Raw genomic sequence first — 16,070 nt, 5'->3', positions numbered from 1 at the left:
CTCGTTTCCTCCCACAGTCCAAACACACATTAGCTTGACGGGCGTCTCCAAACTGCTCGTCGGTGTGAGTGTGAGTCAAAGGTGAGTGTGCACTGAGGAGACCGCCATGTTGATCGTATGTCTTTCCTTAACTTCCATCCCAACAGGTTTTATTTGCCTCAATATTTCGTCCGTATTTTAAGCCTTTTGCTTTCCTCTTTGAAGGGCGTGTGTCCGAATAAACTATTGATTGACCTTTTGTGCGCCTTTTTCTCGACCTGTGGTCAGAGGTCTTGCTGTCTTTCTTTTTTCTTTGCGTATCCTGAAAGCCGTGTGCAACCTCTCCTTTGCGCTGCGCCGTTTTGGCGTTGGGGACAAACGCTTTGATTTCCCTCCTCTACCTCTGGGAGAGGCAACATTCAAGGATGAAAGGCCCGATATCTTTAGCGGATCAGTGTGGCTGCCCAGGGCCTCGCGTCAACAGCCGCCGCTGCCATCGTTACGTCCTGTTTTGCACCATGTCCTATTTACTTATTTATTCAACCCCCACCACCCCCCGCCCACCGCTCACTTCTTATCTGGCCCATTAAAATTAATCTCCAGCTAAAAATACCTACTCTGGCTCATCAGAGGGGACGTAATCGGGGGGGGGGCTCGCCACTCTCGCTGACAAGTGTGTTTGACGAAAGTCCCTCTCTTAAAGACTTAAACAAACAAACACTGTGTTTGTGTGTCTGTCTCTGGGTGTTTGCCTGTCGGATGACCACGCTGGACGTCCAGCACGAGGACGCAAAGCCGAATGAAATCAGACAAGCAAAACATGTGAGCAGAGACGAGTTTAGTCAAGAAAACACACCGGGAAGCAAAAGCACAGCGATGGAGGCGGGCGTCAGCAGGTTGATGGCGAGCGGCTGGTCTGCGTCACCCTCATCCCTTTAGCTCACGAGAGCAATGCAATCACAACAAGCTCCGAGGCTTGGACAATAACTGTCGTACCCCCCACCCCCCGGCGAGTGTGACCTTGTGATTATGCCCCCAGTGTGACGCTTTGGCCCAACTGATTACCTGTCAGTAGGTTTCGTGCATCTTTCTCAAACACACACACACACACACACAGGCAGGTCCACAGCACAGTCCCGGGAACAATAGTGCTGCCTTTAAAGAAACACACATAAATGGGAGCATACAGACCAGAGCCCTGATTGTCTATCAAGGGTGTATTAAGGGGTCTCGGGGGTCAGGAGCTGAGACAGTTTCAGTGCCACCAGGACGAGACTTCATATCGCTCGTTGGTGTAAGTGCAGGTGCGCTCGTCATCTAACCAACTGTTGGGACACTGTCTCAGGATCTAGTGAGACCTCCCCGCCTTTTAAATGGAAATGATGTTTCGGTTTTTACGTGATTTGTGTCTTCGGATTGCATCTGCCTGGGACTGGAAACTGGTTTAAACGAGCTCTGTGACCCGCCCAAATATTCATCTCTGATGATTGATTTCTATTTCGGGCCTCTTCGGCTGCAGCTCCCTGGCTCAGCGTGTGCGCACGTGTGACTCGCTTGTCTCAGCAGTCGCCGTGTGATGTGCCCAATAAATAATGTTTCTTCTCCCTTTGGAAATGTTTAGCAAGATTTTCGATTTGGTGGGTTCAGATATATAATTCTGATGGTTGTGACGAGTTCCATTCTTCCTCATTTTGATGAATTCTACCACTTTAGGGTTCATTCATACAAATCGGAGCTACTTAAGCCGGTGCTTCGATATCGGGGTCCTCGGGCGGATCAAAGGATCAAAGTGGTTTCTGCATTATACCAACACATCAACATGGGAGCAGATCCAACAACATGCCGTTTGTGTCACAACCTGATCCCTGGGTCGTCCCGCATGTTCTCTCCTGGATTTTGTCCTCTACCAAGCAGGCTGGAGACGTCCTAGAGACGTCGCTCTCACCCACCGGACATAATAACTCAAGACCTGGAGTCCCGTAATGTGAGTCTGGAAGAACTGACCCAGTTGGAGAAGACAGATCAACATGGGAGTGCAAGAGAGGCAAGAGAGGCAAGAGGGGCAAGGAAATCTGACTCCTCTCCCCTAATCTCCCCTCCCCTCCCCTCCCCTCCTCTCCCTCTCCTCTCCTCTCCTCTCCTCTCCTCTCCTCTCCTCTCCTCTCCTCTCCCTCTCCCCTCCCCTCCTCTCCTCTCCTCTCCTCTCCTCAGCTGTATTCCACGTAGACCTTTTCCTCATTGACCTATTACGTCATCAAACAAAACGGTAGCGTATCACCTATAAATCTCTGCCCTTATATATAGATGCTGTATGAATCCCTAAAGCATGTAAACATCCATGTACAGAATATAAAAAGATTTCCCTATAATTAGAGTATCTTTATTCAGGCTGTCACTCATAGATTTAATCTGCTTAATCTCAGGGCAGTTGTGGATTAGTCACGATTAATCCCAATTCAAAAATGTGCTGATCATTTCCAATTCCCTCTATTTATTATTTTAAGAGAGATAAAGAAAGGCGAAGGCACACATTTTTATTCAGACATCACCCCAGGAGTTGAAGCACCTACTTGCACATGGTTGGCATTGGGATTGGACGTCAACCTTGCACTCCAGTGAAATGAAAACTCCCGCCTGCAGTGTGCACAGATTACTACGTCCTTATTAACAGGCCCCTCTTTGAGTGGGCCACGCATTGATTTGCTTGATTTTTTTTTTTTCATGCCACTCTGCTCAGCTCCCTAACAGCTGCATCATTAGCATGACAGGCATGGTTTAATATTTTTAAAGAATAATAACTTTGTGGCCCATCAAGGATAAAAGTTAAGACCCCCGGAGCTTTGAGTACCGTAACCTTCTTTTCACTTAGTTTTAGATTCTCCAAACACCTGAGTCCTGGGGGAAATATGGAGGTCTTTAGATATGGAGGTCTTTAGATCCAAACCCCCGCTTCAGGGAGATCTTGAAACTTTTTAAACTTTAGGCTGCATTGTTGTTAAAATAATGTTAATAATACCCAAATAATCAGTAAAATGATGCTTAGAGTTCTCTTTTGTCAGTATTTTGATGGTTCTTGCTTTAATGGAGCTTTAAGCAGCAGCAGATATTTCATCCTCTAAATAATCACGCAGCAACGTACGAGCTTTCTGCTGTAACTTTAATGAGATTTATTAGAGTCTTAATTCACAAAGACAGTTCCCATCACCGGAGCAACAGCAGGAGGTGATGGTGCCAGTGCTCGACTGGAGGACCTTTAGAAGTCAGGACCTTGTTTCTTCAGGTTCTTGTAGTCTGCATTGATGGCCACAAACTGTGGAAGACAGAGGGAATACATTAAAATCCCCTCTTCTTGAATGAAACTGACTAGAGTCCTCTTTAGGAGTATCACAGAGAGAACAGAGAAGAGTGGCCGATCACCTAGCAAAACTACAGGGGAAATGTAAAATAATCTTTAATATTCATATTTTTTTAAATCCTCCAGTCATCAACACTCTACTTCTCTGGCCTCTCTCTCTCCTCCTCCCTCCCATTATCAACATTGTTTGGACTTCGGTGGAATTTTGATGCGCGACCTTTGCTTTGCCATTGAGAATTAAACATGCCGTGTCCTGACCTTTTGTCTGCAGCGACTTTCATTCTGCCGGTCGCCGACGTGGCCTTGAAGCCCTCTATAAACACTCTTTTCTATGAAAAACACATCACTCAGACATCCTCTACTGGGACTCATCACTTAGTTGTTTTTCTGCTCCATTTTGGGTCAGCATTGATCATGTTTTTATTAGAATGCCTGTGGCCTTGTTCAACGGGAAAGTCAAATTATTGTCAACCAAAAATAAAAAGGAAGCGACCAGCGCCCTCTGCATTGATTTGTTTGGGAAAAATGCTCTGGCTTTCTGTCTGTGTTTGGTCGGATGTACAGAAATCCTGGGATGCGGTCGTGTTGATCTGACATCACTCTGGCTGGGCTGTCCTGTCCTGTTTTTCTAAGCTGGTGACAGCTGTGAGTTTTCAGTGACTCTGTGACGCGGCGCCATTTTTTCCCTGGCAGGCGCGTTTGGGATGAGTAGACTTTTGCAGCTCTCCTGTGTTTGAGTGGGAATGAATCACCTTGTACTGGTAGGTCGGATCGAGCTGGTTCCAGGGTTCTGGGTTGTTCTTCTTGTCCCAGAGGCTGTAAATGCAATAAGATCCAGGACACCCACCATGAAAGGGGGTGGGGGGGGACAGAAATGACAGGAGATTAGTTTAAAAAGGTGGCATAAAATGTGGAGAAGGGAGATGTTGGACGGGAACAGTGGAGACAAAACAAGATAAAATAGAGAGACGTTTGGTGGAAGAAAGGTAATTATGGGATGGAGTGAATTTAGCCCAGTGATTTGGCAAGGATTCAGATCATTAACCAAAGTCTGGATTTAACGGTGGTGGTCCATCTCTCCTCCTCTCCCTCTGGCAGAACATCACCATTGCCAAATCACAAACAAAGAGGGAGCTATAGTGGAGAGAGAGACCCAGCGACCAGAGCGCACATCTGCAGCTGGTGCTGAGGTCAGGCATTACAGCCGAGCCTCCCAACAAGTGCTTCTGTGCAGCCGGAAATAGCACGCAGTGTTTATTCACCGCCGCTGGTTTCTGGGTTGTTGGGAAAGCTTCTAGATCTAAGTAAAGCTGAGGCCAAAAGCCAACAAAAACAGCCAAAAGTTCTAAAACCTGAATGGAAATAACAAGAAAGCTGTACTTTGGTGACCCAGGATGCTTCAGTGCTTTTACCTGCTGTTTTCAAAATGAGCAGCACAGATCAGTGCTGATTGGATTAGTGAAACTCATCACGTGGAATCATGTGTACTCACACTCTCTAATATGCAGAGATGATTCACCACTGGGAGAAAAAATACTGTTTTACCAAGTGAACAGACAACCCTGCTCTTCTACTTCCTCTTCTTCTTCCTACTAATACTCTCTAATGCAAAAGAGAAAAGCATCTCAAGCGCCCTCCGGTGGCGGGCTGCATCTAGCCTTCATTCCTGGGAATATCACTGGTGGCAAAAAATGAAACTATGGAGAGGAGCAGAGGGCAAAATACCAAAATATTTCCCTTTTTCTGTCATATGTTAACAAAGTCACCATGGACACATCAGTCAAAAGAGGCTCCTCTATCTTCGGGTGTCAAACGGGAGACATTGTGAACACCCTTACGTGACATGCGGTCCTCTTGCCAGGCGGATCAGATAAAGGGTGGCCCCTGTGATGCCCAGAGTCATGAAGAAAAACTGAGGAATTAACTGAGGAGAGGAGAGATGAATGACGCTCAGAAACATATGATGGTAAACAAATCAAATCGTCCCATCGAGTGGTTGACTGTGATATTTATTCTGAATAAAATACTAATGCAGAATACACACACACACACACAAACAAACAGGTAGTTGTTATTCCTGTTTTTCCTCATCCTGCTCTCCTTCATATGTATGAGGCCCAGGCCATGTGTGAGGCAGCTCCCTGTCAGCCTGGGTTGAATGGGCAAGGACACGAGTGCTGCCGCGTCTCTGCGTGTGCCAGCCTCTTCTCAAAACTGAAGCTGTCAGACTGAGCGACAGCATCTCCCACACAGACACACACACACAAACACACACGCAAACATATTTTCTAAGCTGATGATGACGGGATTTAAATAGAAGAGCACATCAGGATACGGGGGAATAATGCGACATGTCATCTTAAACAGTCGGAGCTTCGTGTCTGACTGCGTTGCAACTGTTTATCAAAGCTGCACTGCCATACGTGTCCGCTTTACCGTGTGTGAGTGTACGTGTGATGGACGGCGGGGGAGAGGGGGAAGCAGAGGGACTCGCACTCCTGGCTAACAGCTGTTCGCACCACACTTAGTTAAACTGTAAAGAGATGACAGTTTGATGTGGTTGAGCTGACGGATGTCTCTGCTCAGCTGTATCTGGACATCTGTCTTCTGTCTGATTGCCTTGTCGTTGATTAAGCGAACGTCTGATATTCGCCACGCTGAAACTGTGCAGAGATTGATGAAGGAAACGCGCCTCCCTCAGCCGCTATTCTCAAAGCACAGCACATCATTTTCATATAGCTGAAGCTGCAAATAAAAGCTGGTTTATCGCGGGATGCATGAGTGGGGGAGCTGCGGCGCTGCGATCGCTGTCACCTCACAGCAAGATGGTTCTGGGCGCTCCGTTCAGCCTGTCAGCTCTGGAGGTGGTTTTTGACCTCAGAGCTTGATCTGTGATCTGCATTATCAGCTTTAAGAGACCTTATAGAGACACTGTGTGTCTGTCCAGATCGTGTCCAAATGACCTGAACAGACTCCAGTCAAGGTGGAAAATCTGCTGACAGATGATTAGAATGAAGCTAAATTTCTGTATCATAGTAAAAGGGCAGAATACTTTCATTCAGTTAGCTAAAAAGATGCGTTCCCCTGGTCATTCTGAGGAAATAATCGAAGCTTCTTTGAATAATATATTCAAATGGCGTCGCTGTATGCATTTAAACACCGACGAAATAGTCTGACGTGACTGCATCAGCTTTCACTGCACACACACGCACGCATGCACTCACCGAGGCCTGTGGTCAGAGAGCTTGTGCGTTCATACAGCAGAGTGTTTCACCTTATAGTGTCCGGCCTGACTGATGGAGGAAGTGTTTTATTCGTGCTGGGGTTCGATACTGTTGTTGCCCTCATTACTGGTCTGGTAAGCTGCCAAACCAGCTCTGTCAGTCCCTGAATGTGGGTCATCCTAGTTAAACTGAGATGATGAATACAGAATAGCAGAGACTTCTTCATTGTCTTCCATTTCCTTTCATTCTATATGTGATCAGAACCTTGATGATTCAAAATTATGTTCTAAAGTCTCAAGGTGTACTTGTTTTAAGCCTAATCCCTCAAGATGACAAGAAGTTTAAGCTTTTAAAGTTGTTTCAAAAGAAAAAAAGGGTTCGGCATTGCTGGCTGGAGCCATTATTGACAGTTATTAAGAGCTCAGTTTGTATTCTCTATTAGTATTTCTAGACAGCATCAATATGTTCAGCTGAGAGCTTGTTGACAGTCATAACTAACAATTGGAGTGGTCAACAGAAAGTATGATCCAACCTACCCCTGGATGTTTCTTTGCATGCTGAAGCATGAGCTTAATCATCTTCACTGTTCTTCCCAGAGGCTGAAAACAGAACTATAGTTGGTTACGCGTCCATGCGAGCGGATCTGTGCTTGCTGAAGTACAGCAGTGAAACTTGGTGCCAGTCTCACCCTGCCTCCCCTCTGCCGCTTTCTCTTGCCCCCATTGGATGAATGAGAGGGTCAGAGGGGAGCGGGAGAAGGGGGAGAACGGGTGAGACAGTGCTAATCCTCATAATCACATCTGTTGAGGACGCTGTCTGTTTCCACTGGGTACTTGTTGTCCTAAAGCGCCTTGTTGCGCAACTTTTTGGGCAAAAGTGCTTGAAGTAAAGTAATATTATTATTTTCACCACAGATTGGAGAAAATTTGACAGACATTGCTGCCTAAAATGCACAGCTTCCGCTACCAATGACCTTATTTTATAGGCTAATCTAGATTTTTATCACTGCAGGTGTACATGCAGTCATTTCCCTGATAGATTCATGTCGTGTGGTCATTTCTGGATATCCGGGTGCTGGTTTTAGATACTCATCAATCCAAGACTTTAAAATCTTCCCCAACAACTGGCCAACATGCTGCATCTGCAAAGTGTCTTGTTGAGAAGAACGAGGAGAGAAGTAATAGCAGCATGTAACATGTCCCTGGGGTCGGGACCTTTGTACCGGATATGATAATGGAAATTGATTAGTCGTTGATGCAGCATTTGCAGAACTTTCACTTAACTTAACAACACTTTGCAGCATAATGTAATTAACACCAAGATGCAACACGGTGCAAAATCCATAAGTCATTACCAGACCAGGCAGGAGGCTTCTCCTGCGTGCTCACAGTTTATTATGTGTAAGTGGATGAGGCCATGTGCTGGAAATCTGCTCAGAACTTGATCTAGACTGAAATATCTCCACACTTTCTGCACAGATTGCTGCATATCCCACAGAGGCAGAAGAAAGATCATTGTAACCTTGCTGCAAACTGCAGAATGTGACTTTAGCTATGTTACTCACTGATCTGCAATAGCATGTGGTAAACAGAGGGGGGCGCTGTTATTATTGTTCAGCATTTTATTAAATATCTGGAGAACTGATATTTCTATCAACCTGATCTTATTCTCAGTGGCCAGGAAATACCCGATCAACAGCAAGTAAGCATCTTTATTAGAATCTAGCATGCCGAGTTGTAAATTTACAATAATAAACCATTAACCAAACTTTTCAGAATTTCACACAACTGCTCTCAAATATCCACATTTGAATATAATTTGAGTATTTAACCGATTCATTTGAAATATTATTAGACATGCACAAACATTAAACCTGGGGACTATTTAGACCCTTTTAAAACACCAAAGTATAATCTTATAATGGCTGAAGTGTAATGAGAAATATTCAAATTAGTGTTGCATTTATTAATAGAATCATTTATACTGATTGATTTTACTTTAAAAAGTTCTATAGCAAATGCAGTCCAACTTAAATTTAGCTTTTCTAAATTCCAAACAGGCTCATCTGCAGGCAGTCTGTGTGTTATTAATCTTGTCGCTCCGTTTGAAAGTCCTTTAACATTCGCCCATTTTCCCCAGTCGCCCAGTCGTTGTTATTGCTGCATTGTCTCTGTCCTGCAGTCTCGTCAGCAACTCTAAGTTGTAAAAGATCACGTTTGCCTGTCGACAGATCGTCATTTTTTGTGTTCCACATGCTGAAGGTAATGGATGCAATTTTTCACCCAGCAAGGATAGCGAGATTGATGACGGCTGATGGGGAAGGAAAGGTGTTCGACACAGGAGGATGGGGGGAAATGAGATGCATTAAGATGAAAGGGGAGGGGGGTGTAGAAAGAGTCAATACACGCTTCACGTCCCTCATCGCTCTGCTTCCATTGTTCCTGCTAACAGATCACAGGCTGCGTGTTTAAAACAAGAGACAAAGGGTGTGATATCCAAATCTGGTTCCCTCAGCGCAAGCACGGCCTTAATGAGATTTTCTTGGTAAGAATGGATACAACCCGCTGGCCCGGTCTCAAATCCTGACCCGACCCCAAACAATCCTCTGCATTCGTGTGCGTTCAGCACTTCCTGGAAGCTGAAATAAATCAGGGAATTCAACAAAACATCATTCACTTCATCAGAAAATGGGGATTCAAGTGGTTCTATTGTGGTGGAACTACTCAATTTCATTGTCGTGTCCAACACTACTTCTGCCCCCTAGTGGACAAGATTTGCTTACGTTATTGAAATATTTCTAAGCTTTTCTGCATCCTTTCAGATCTTTGTGTCCTAGATATTCTAACACGTTTTCTTGGGAGGTCACATCCCAGAGATCCACTTCCTGACCCGACACACCCTCAGAACCCCAATAAATTTTCAATAAGTTTTTCTTTCATTCCACTGAGAGCAGTAAGTGGGTGTGAATCCCCACAGAGTGAGGACATCGAAGCATTCTGGACTACAGATGTATAATCCAAATTCAGTCTGTCATCCTGGACAAATATGTGGTGACCTCAGCAGGATGGCTCCCAAATAATAGATGGCTCTATTATGATTTCTGTGTGTGTGTGTGTGTGTGTGTGTGTGTGTGTGTGTGTGTGTGTGTGTGTATGATGCTGACTTATGAGATTGTGTTGGTCTGTTGGTCTAACCCTAACCTCTATTTCCACATAAGACATTGGCCCTAAACACTGTTCACCATTACCATATTGTTGTTATTATTATTATTATTATTATTATTATTGTTATTATTATTATTATTAAATTCCATGATGTGTGATGTGGTTTCCATGAACATTTTTTTCAGGAAGAAATTCAAAAAAAGTAAAGTGAAGATACCAAGATTACCAAAATGTAGGTGTTAATGTGGGATGAACAATTTCTTAAATGACTGCATTAATTAAACAACCAGTCCCTGAAGCTGTGAGGATCCGGGGAGGAGAGGAGAGTGATGTGGGGAAAAATAGCATTCACTGAGTACCACTGAGTTTGAGTACCAGGAGTACAGAGAGGGAACTGTAGTAAATTTGCACTCTGCAGGAAGAAGCTTCGGAAAAACAGACGCACCACAAGCTGGAAGTACCGTCTCTGTACCCACCCATCAGGGCTCATCAGGGCTTCAAGTTCTGGTGCTGACCGTATCCTTCCGCTCCCACATTAAGCCTCTTCAGAGTTGTGATTAATCACTATTGCAATTGATCTACAATTAATAACATGTAATTATTTGACATTCCTCATAGATAATAAGCATTTTGGGTGGATCGCGCCACCCTGCAGCCCTGACGTGGGGGAAATATCCGTGGCAACGGCTGCAGTTTATGAGGCAGCAAAACATCACAGGTCCATCTTGTTTAGATCAAATTGTTTTAAAATTGAGGTTTTCTTGCAAGGACTGTAGGGTGTTTTATGTAACATAAATAATAAAACAGCCATGCATCTACAGTCAATTTCATGATGTTTTATTCCATGTTAACTATATGCAGATTTGTTATTAGTATTTTATTACACAATAGCTTTTCTTGCTGTGATGCGACAGCACAAACCACTAAAACCACTGCAATTACACATCTAAAACCAGTTCTACGCTTCTCTTCAATACCAGTTCCAGCTCCTCAAGCAGACCTTTATGGGGGACCAGTTAAACTGTCCTCAATTCCAAAATGTCCTTACTTTGAAAGTGATGTACATCTTTCTGGTCCTCACTAAGGTACCAAGGTGAGAACACACAAACACACACCAACATTTTTCTGCAAACGTCTAAAAAAACCTTAAACAAAGACCAGTCATGGAAGTTCGAGTTTTGTTTTTTAACACTTACTCCAACATTTTTCCAGGGTAATTACAGCGTTAGTATGTTTGGCCAAATTTGATCATCTTTGTAAGATTTGTGCTGTGCTGTGTTCATAATTGATTTTGCAGGGAGATCCGGGACCATAATGAGGCGGAGCACTGAAGCAATAAACACAGAAAAATATGTAAGTTCTACAAGAAAAGCAACTACATTTATTCTACATTTAATCAAACCAACTATTGGTTGAAAACTCCAGTCTGATATTGCTTGTGATCAGATGCAACATTATGTATTTCTCGTATTTGTAGCTACTCTCTTCCTCTGTTCTCCAAAAATGGCAGTTGGAAACGTAGCTTTAACTCCCCGTTAACAGATGTGAATGATCTCATTTCACCGTCTCTCTGAAAAGTTTTTGTCCAGCGATGTTTTCTGATTTTCTCTGAGCAGAAGGTGGAAGACGGAGCGGCAGAAGGCGTCTCGGCTAATAACCGTGTGCGAACGCAAGCACGGAAACCGACGCAAGCTGCTTGCAAGGTTTTCAGGAGTTTATAAGGAGGAAAGAATCCCTTGGTGGGGAAGTCAGTGTATTCTTCTGTAAGTGTCACTTCTACAGAGATTACAGGCCTGTGTTATGGGCTGGCAGGACTTTAGTGTTTATAATTAAGTGGCCCAGTAACACAGAAGCAGCAGCTCCAGTTCCAGTCCCAGTTCTGGATGATGGTCACGACTTCACGCGTCCGTGTCGTCTCGAGAGCTTCCGCAAAGGCTTTGATGCATTTTTCAGAGGGTCTGTGACACGACTGCCAGAAAAGACCACAACTCCGCATTCTTCAGCATCGTCTTCGGCGCTGCTGTGGAATTTGGGTAGTTCTGTAGATAATTCCTCCTCTCTTCTTGTTTTAGGTGAACCAGCCTGGGTTTTGTCCCAGTGCAGCCAAAAGTGTAAAATGAAAAGAAAATGCTGTTTATTTTAACCTAATCTCAGTTGTTTACTCACTGAAAACAGCAACACTGGGTATCGGGGTTTCACAATTCATCCATTTTTTCTTATTCTTCGAACTAAATGTGAATCTTTAAACATAATCCGAATACGATGAATCATCGATACCATTGGAGAAACAGAATACATCCTTCCTTTATTATCAGCCGGGTCTTCACACAGAAAGCAGAACCAGATTTTTTCCCCATCATCGCCACCCAGTTTTTGAGGCCTGTTTTAGGGCGCCTGATGCTGCCGCCGCGCAGGGCACGCCAGCGCCATAAATTCAAGCAAATAGCCGCTCTCATAACATTAGAGAGGATGTCATATCTGAGCAGGGAGGAATAATAGCCTCCCCTCCTTCTGTCTGCAGGTCTTGATGAAAACCTCATTTTATTGCCGCAATCATAATGGAATTATCTGCAGGTGTGATGAGGGCATTTAATGAAATCATTACAACCGATTGGTTGTTCTATTCACGAGATTATTAAAGGGGCCCGTGTGATCGGGGGGTTTTGCCTCTCCTTTCTCTCCCCGCTCTGAATGATTGTGTGTTTGTCAGGCTGACAGTTGCACCATTTGTGGCTGGTATAAAAAGCCTGCAGGGAGCCACAAGATCTGATTGGGTATCTTGGGGGGGGTAGACAAAACATCACTGAGCAGTGCAGCCTTGTATTGATGTGTTTGAACACGGGGCTCTTATTTCCATGCCCTCCAAACGCACATTAAAATGTTTTTTTCAATAAGCACCCGCCTTTGATGTAGCGTTTATCTGCTCAGGCTAATAATAATAATAATGGCATTTCTATTTCAATCTCTCTCCGTCTGCTCCACTTTCCCTTCCACTTCCTGTTTCCTTCTCCTTCCTCTTCCTCCCCGCGCTCTCTCCGTCTCCATGCTTATTAGCCATCATGTGTTACTCCGCTGCTCTAAAGTGCTGAACTGTGTTTAACCTGATCTTGTAACTCTGGTTCCTGAGCTGCCAGCGGGGGAGACACGCTTGGATATAAAGTTTAATGAGAAGTCCTTTTGCCATTCATAACTCTATTTGATTGAGACATGAATTGTAAAATCAATGTTCATTGCCCGGGTGCTAGCTTTTAGCTAATATTTCCCCGGATTGGCAAAACCTTTTAATTTGCTCATGAGCCCGAGGATCTCTGAGTCTGACAAGTGATACCACAGATTATTCATCTTCTCTGCTGTTATTGTTCTCACTTCATTCCTTATTCATTATTAAAGGGTTTGTGTTACCAGTTTCTGATTAATAATACTGCCCTAATGCTACTATCAATGGCTTTCCAGCCTGGTTTCCTCCATTTTCTCTCTCATCCTTCTCGGGGAGAGGGAGAGGGAGAATCGCTCGCTTTGTAAACACTTGGTGAATCATGCGTTACACAGATATGACCCCTGTGTCATCCTATCATTGTCAGATTCTTCCTTGTTCTTCCTGGGTTGGGATGACTGTCCAACCAGCGCGTCCCTGATAGATTGAGGAGGTCACAGCACGACAGCTGCACCCCCACCTCACCATATAAGCCTGATATATAAAAGATTCTCAACAGCAGGGACCTTTGCTGCATGTGCTTTTGCAAACTTTGTGGAACTGTGTGTGTGGGGGACCCTCTTGACAACTGTATATTGAAATGACAGTTATTAGCGTCTCCCCCAGTACGCACGTTGAACGCCATCAGAGGACGCACGTCTTTCACTCACTCCCGCTTGCACGAGGAGGCTTAACCAGAGATTCTGGCCCGTAGGAGAAGCCTGGGTGCTTCCAGAAAAAAGGCGCGCATTTGTATTTCTGGAGTGCACTATCGTGCCGCAAGCAAACAAATGACTTCTCTCAGCCTTCTTGTTTACATCAACAGCTTTTTGTCAAGTGGTGATGAATAGCTCCTTCTAAGTGCTATACAATACTGCTTGAAAGGGAAAATTAATCCAAGTCATGAATAAATGTCTTAAACATTGTTTTGTTGCCAGCTCAGCACTGATTCCAGTTAGCTCAAGGATTGCGGGGGTGGAGGGGGGGGGGCTCAAACTCCAGCACTCAGCTGCTCCACCATACACCATTAGTCTTCATTTTCAGCAGGACATGCAACAGGGCCCTGGCGTCCCGAGGAACAAACTAAAATTTATTGGCTCGGCCAGGTCGGGCTAATTGAAAGAAATTGTGTGTCTGTTTGCTTCCATTGGGTGCAAAGGATTGTGGGTAACTGTGGGGTGATGGTCTGGGGCCTGAGCTTGTCGCCCTGTCTGTCACCGCGGCCTGGTTCCCTGTTAATAGGTTGATCCATGAGCGCCCTCCGCTGAGCAGACAGCCCGAGCTGCGGGAATCATTTCAGGAGGGATCGTTTAGGGAGGATTTATGGGATGCATTCATTAGCGCGCACAAGCGAGCACGCTTCGATCAGTAACGACACCTCAGTAGCGCTTCGCAGAGCCCTTTCGCTGGCTTTGCTTCATTCTTTTCCAGTTGAAATAACTTTTCAGGCGGTGTAAACTCGTCATAAACTTGCCCGCAGCTGGATCGACTGACATCACTCACCATTGTTCCGTTAATGATCGATTTTATTATCACATTACTGAACGTGGGTTCAGCGTTTTATTTAACAGCTCGGCCCTTTTCTATGATAAACTAACAAGTGAATTGAAACATCCCAGGCGTGAGTGTTGCCTTATTACACAGATGACGTATTTTTATAATCAGAGAGAGAATCAAATTCCCACCCAGCAGATCTCACCTGTCAATCACCATATTTTACCTAATTAACTCCAAGAAACTACCACACTTCTGCACGATGAGACCTGCGACTGGCAGGAACCACATATTCGCATATTTATATATGCATTTATGTGCAGACCTTCTTCCTCTATTCCTCTAAATCAGCAGTTACATGACAATCCTAAAATGTCAGATGTTGTTTTTAATGGGGGCCCATTGGGGGCCCCCATCACAGGGCCATCACAGGAGTTTGGGGACTTTCCATTCCCAGGGTTTTAATGTAGACATCCCAGTAGCTACATCCTGCAATGGGGATCGTGTTCAGCGTGTGTGTGTGTGTGTGTGTGTGTGTGTGTGTGTGTGTGTGTGTGTGTGTGTGTGTGCACCCATTGACTGGTAGAGCTCCTGTGACAGTATAATATGAATTGCTATGAAAATAATTACTGTTAATCCATGACAACAATATCATTTTTCGAATGAGCTTTCAGGATGAGACATCTGAAGAACGTGATGAGTCCTCTAACGTGATGAGTCCTCTAACGTGATGAGTCCTCTAACATGCGCTGCGACACATAAGGCGCTTCCAGCACCCATTCAAGAGCAGTATTGGATAATACGAAGATGTTTTTCTATCGATGGCTTAAAGTGTTTGTGGCGTTAATGGTCATGTTTTACATTTATTGAGTAATTCCCCACTATGAAATCTGGGAAAACATATTCCATTAGCCCTTTAGCCAAAACAATGCTTTCCCTTTTTTCCAGGGCACATTTTGGTTATCTGCTGAAGAAACTCTCGCTGGCGTAATGTCAGCGTTCCTGCATGGACCCCGGTGGGTTGGACAGATGACAGGCGTTCAGCAAAACCACAGGCTGGTCATAATCCCCTCTGCTGTGACTTTTATGCCTTTTGCCACCTTTGTTTGAACACATAATCCGCAGATTTAATTTACAGTTAACAGCAGAGGTTATAAATCCCGAGAAGCAATTAGAATGAAGAGGAAGATGAAACCACTGTAGTATTACTAATAAAAATAGCTGCATGTCTACTGGTAATTGACTGGCACTCAGGTTAAAAATAATCAGATGCAGCTGTTGATAGTCGCGACTGTCTCCAGGTTTACTCTCCCCGTGGCCCCTGTGGCAGCAGAGGAGCCGTGATGAAGGCAGACAGCTGACAGGTGCTCCAGGATGCTGCCATCAGGTGCATCTGCTAAACTTAAACTCAGAGACAGGAGGAGAGACAGCGAGGGAGGGTTACAAGACACGGAGAAGGAGGAAGGGGGGGTCCAAAAATATATGGAAAAGGAGGTGAAAACTGAGAAAGAAAGGAGGACGGTGGCGTGTGCAGAGGGGTGTGTGTGTGTGTGTGTGTGTGTGTGTGTGTGTGTGCATCTGGAAACTTTCCACCAACCCCCTCCTCCAAAGGAAATTCAGGGGGCATCTTTGAAGGCGGCAGCCTGACGGAAGAGCTGCGC

At 44.7% G+C, this 16,070-nt stretch overlaps 1 protein-coding gene across 1 annotated transcript; it reads right to left on the bottom strand.

Annotated features, from left to right (window-relative positions):
- Nucleotides 1-3,117: 3,117 nt before the first annotated feature.
- On the bottom strand, nt 3,118-7,249 carry LOC101067126 (cytochrome c oxidase subunit NDUFA4-like). The gene is made up of 4 exons (XM_003973432.3): nt 7,095-7,249; nt 5,173-5,258; nt 4,087-4,150; nt 3,118-3,289 (listed from the first exon to the last, which is right to left on the bottom strand). The coding sequence occupies exons 1-4, from the start codon at nt 7,134-7,136 to the stop codon at nt 3,233-3,235; spliced, it is 249 nt and encodes an 82-aa protein (XP_003973481.1). The 5' UTR covers nt 7,137-7,249; the 3' UTR covers nt 3,118-3,232.
- Nucleotides 7,250-16,070: the final 8,821 nt, after the last annotated feature.

Source organism: Takifugu rubripes, chromosome 19, assembly GCF_901000725.2.
Source record: "Takifugu rubripes chromosome 19, fTakRub1.2, whole genome shotgun sequence".
Classification (NCBI taxonomy): domain Eukaryota; kingdom Metazoa; phylum Chordata; class Actinopteri; order Tetraodontiformes; family Tetraodontidae; genus Takifugu; species Takifugu rubripes.
The sequence above is the reverse complement of the archived record's forward strand: the minus strand, read 5'-3'. Positions and strand labels throughout refer to the sequence as shown.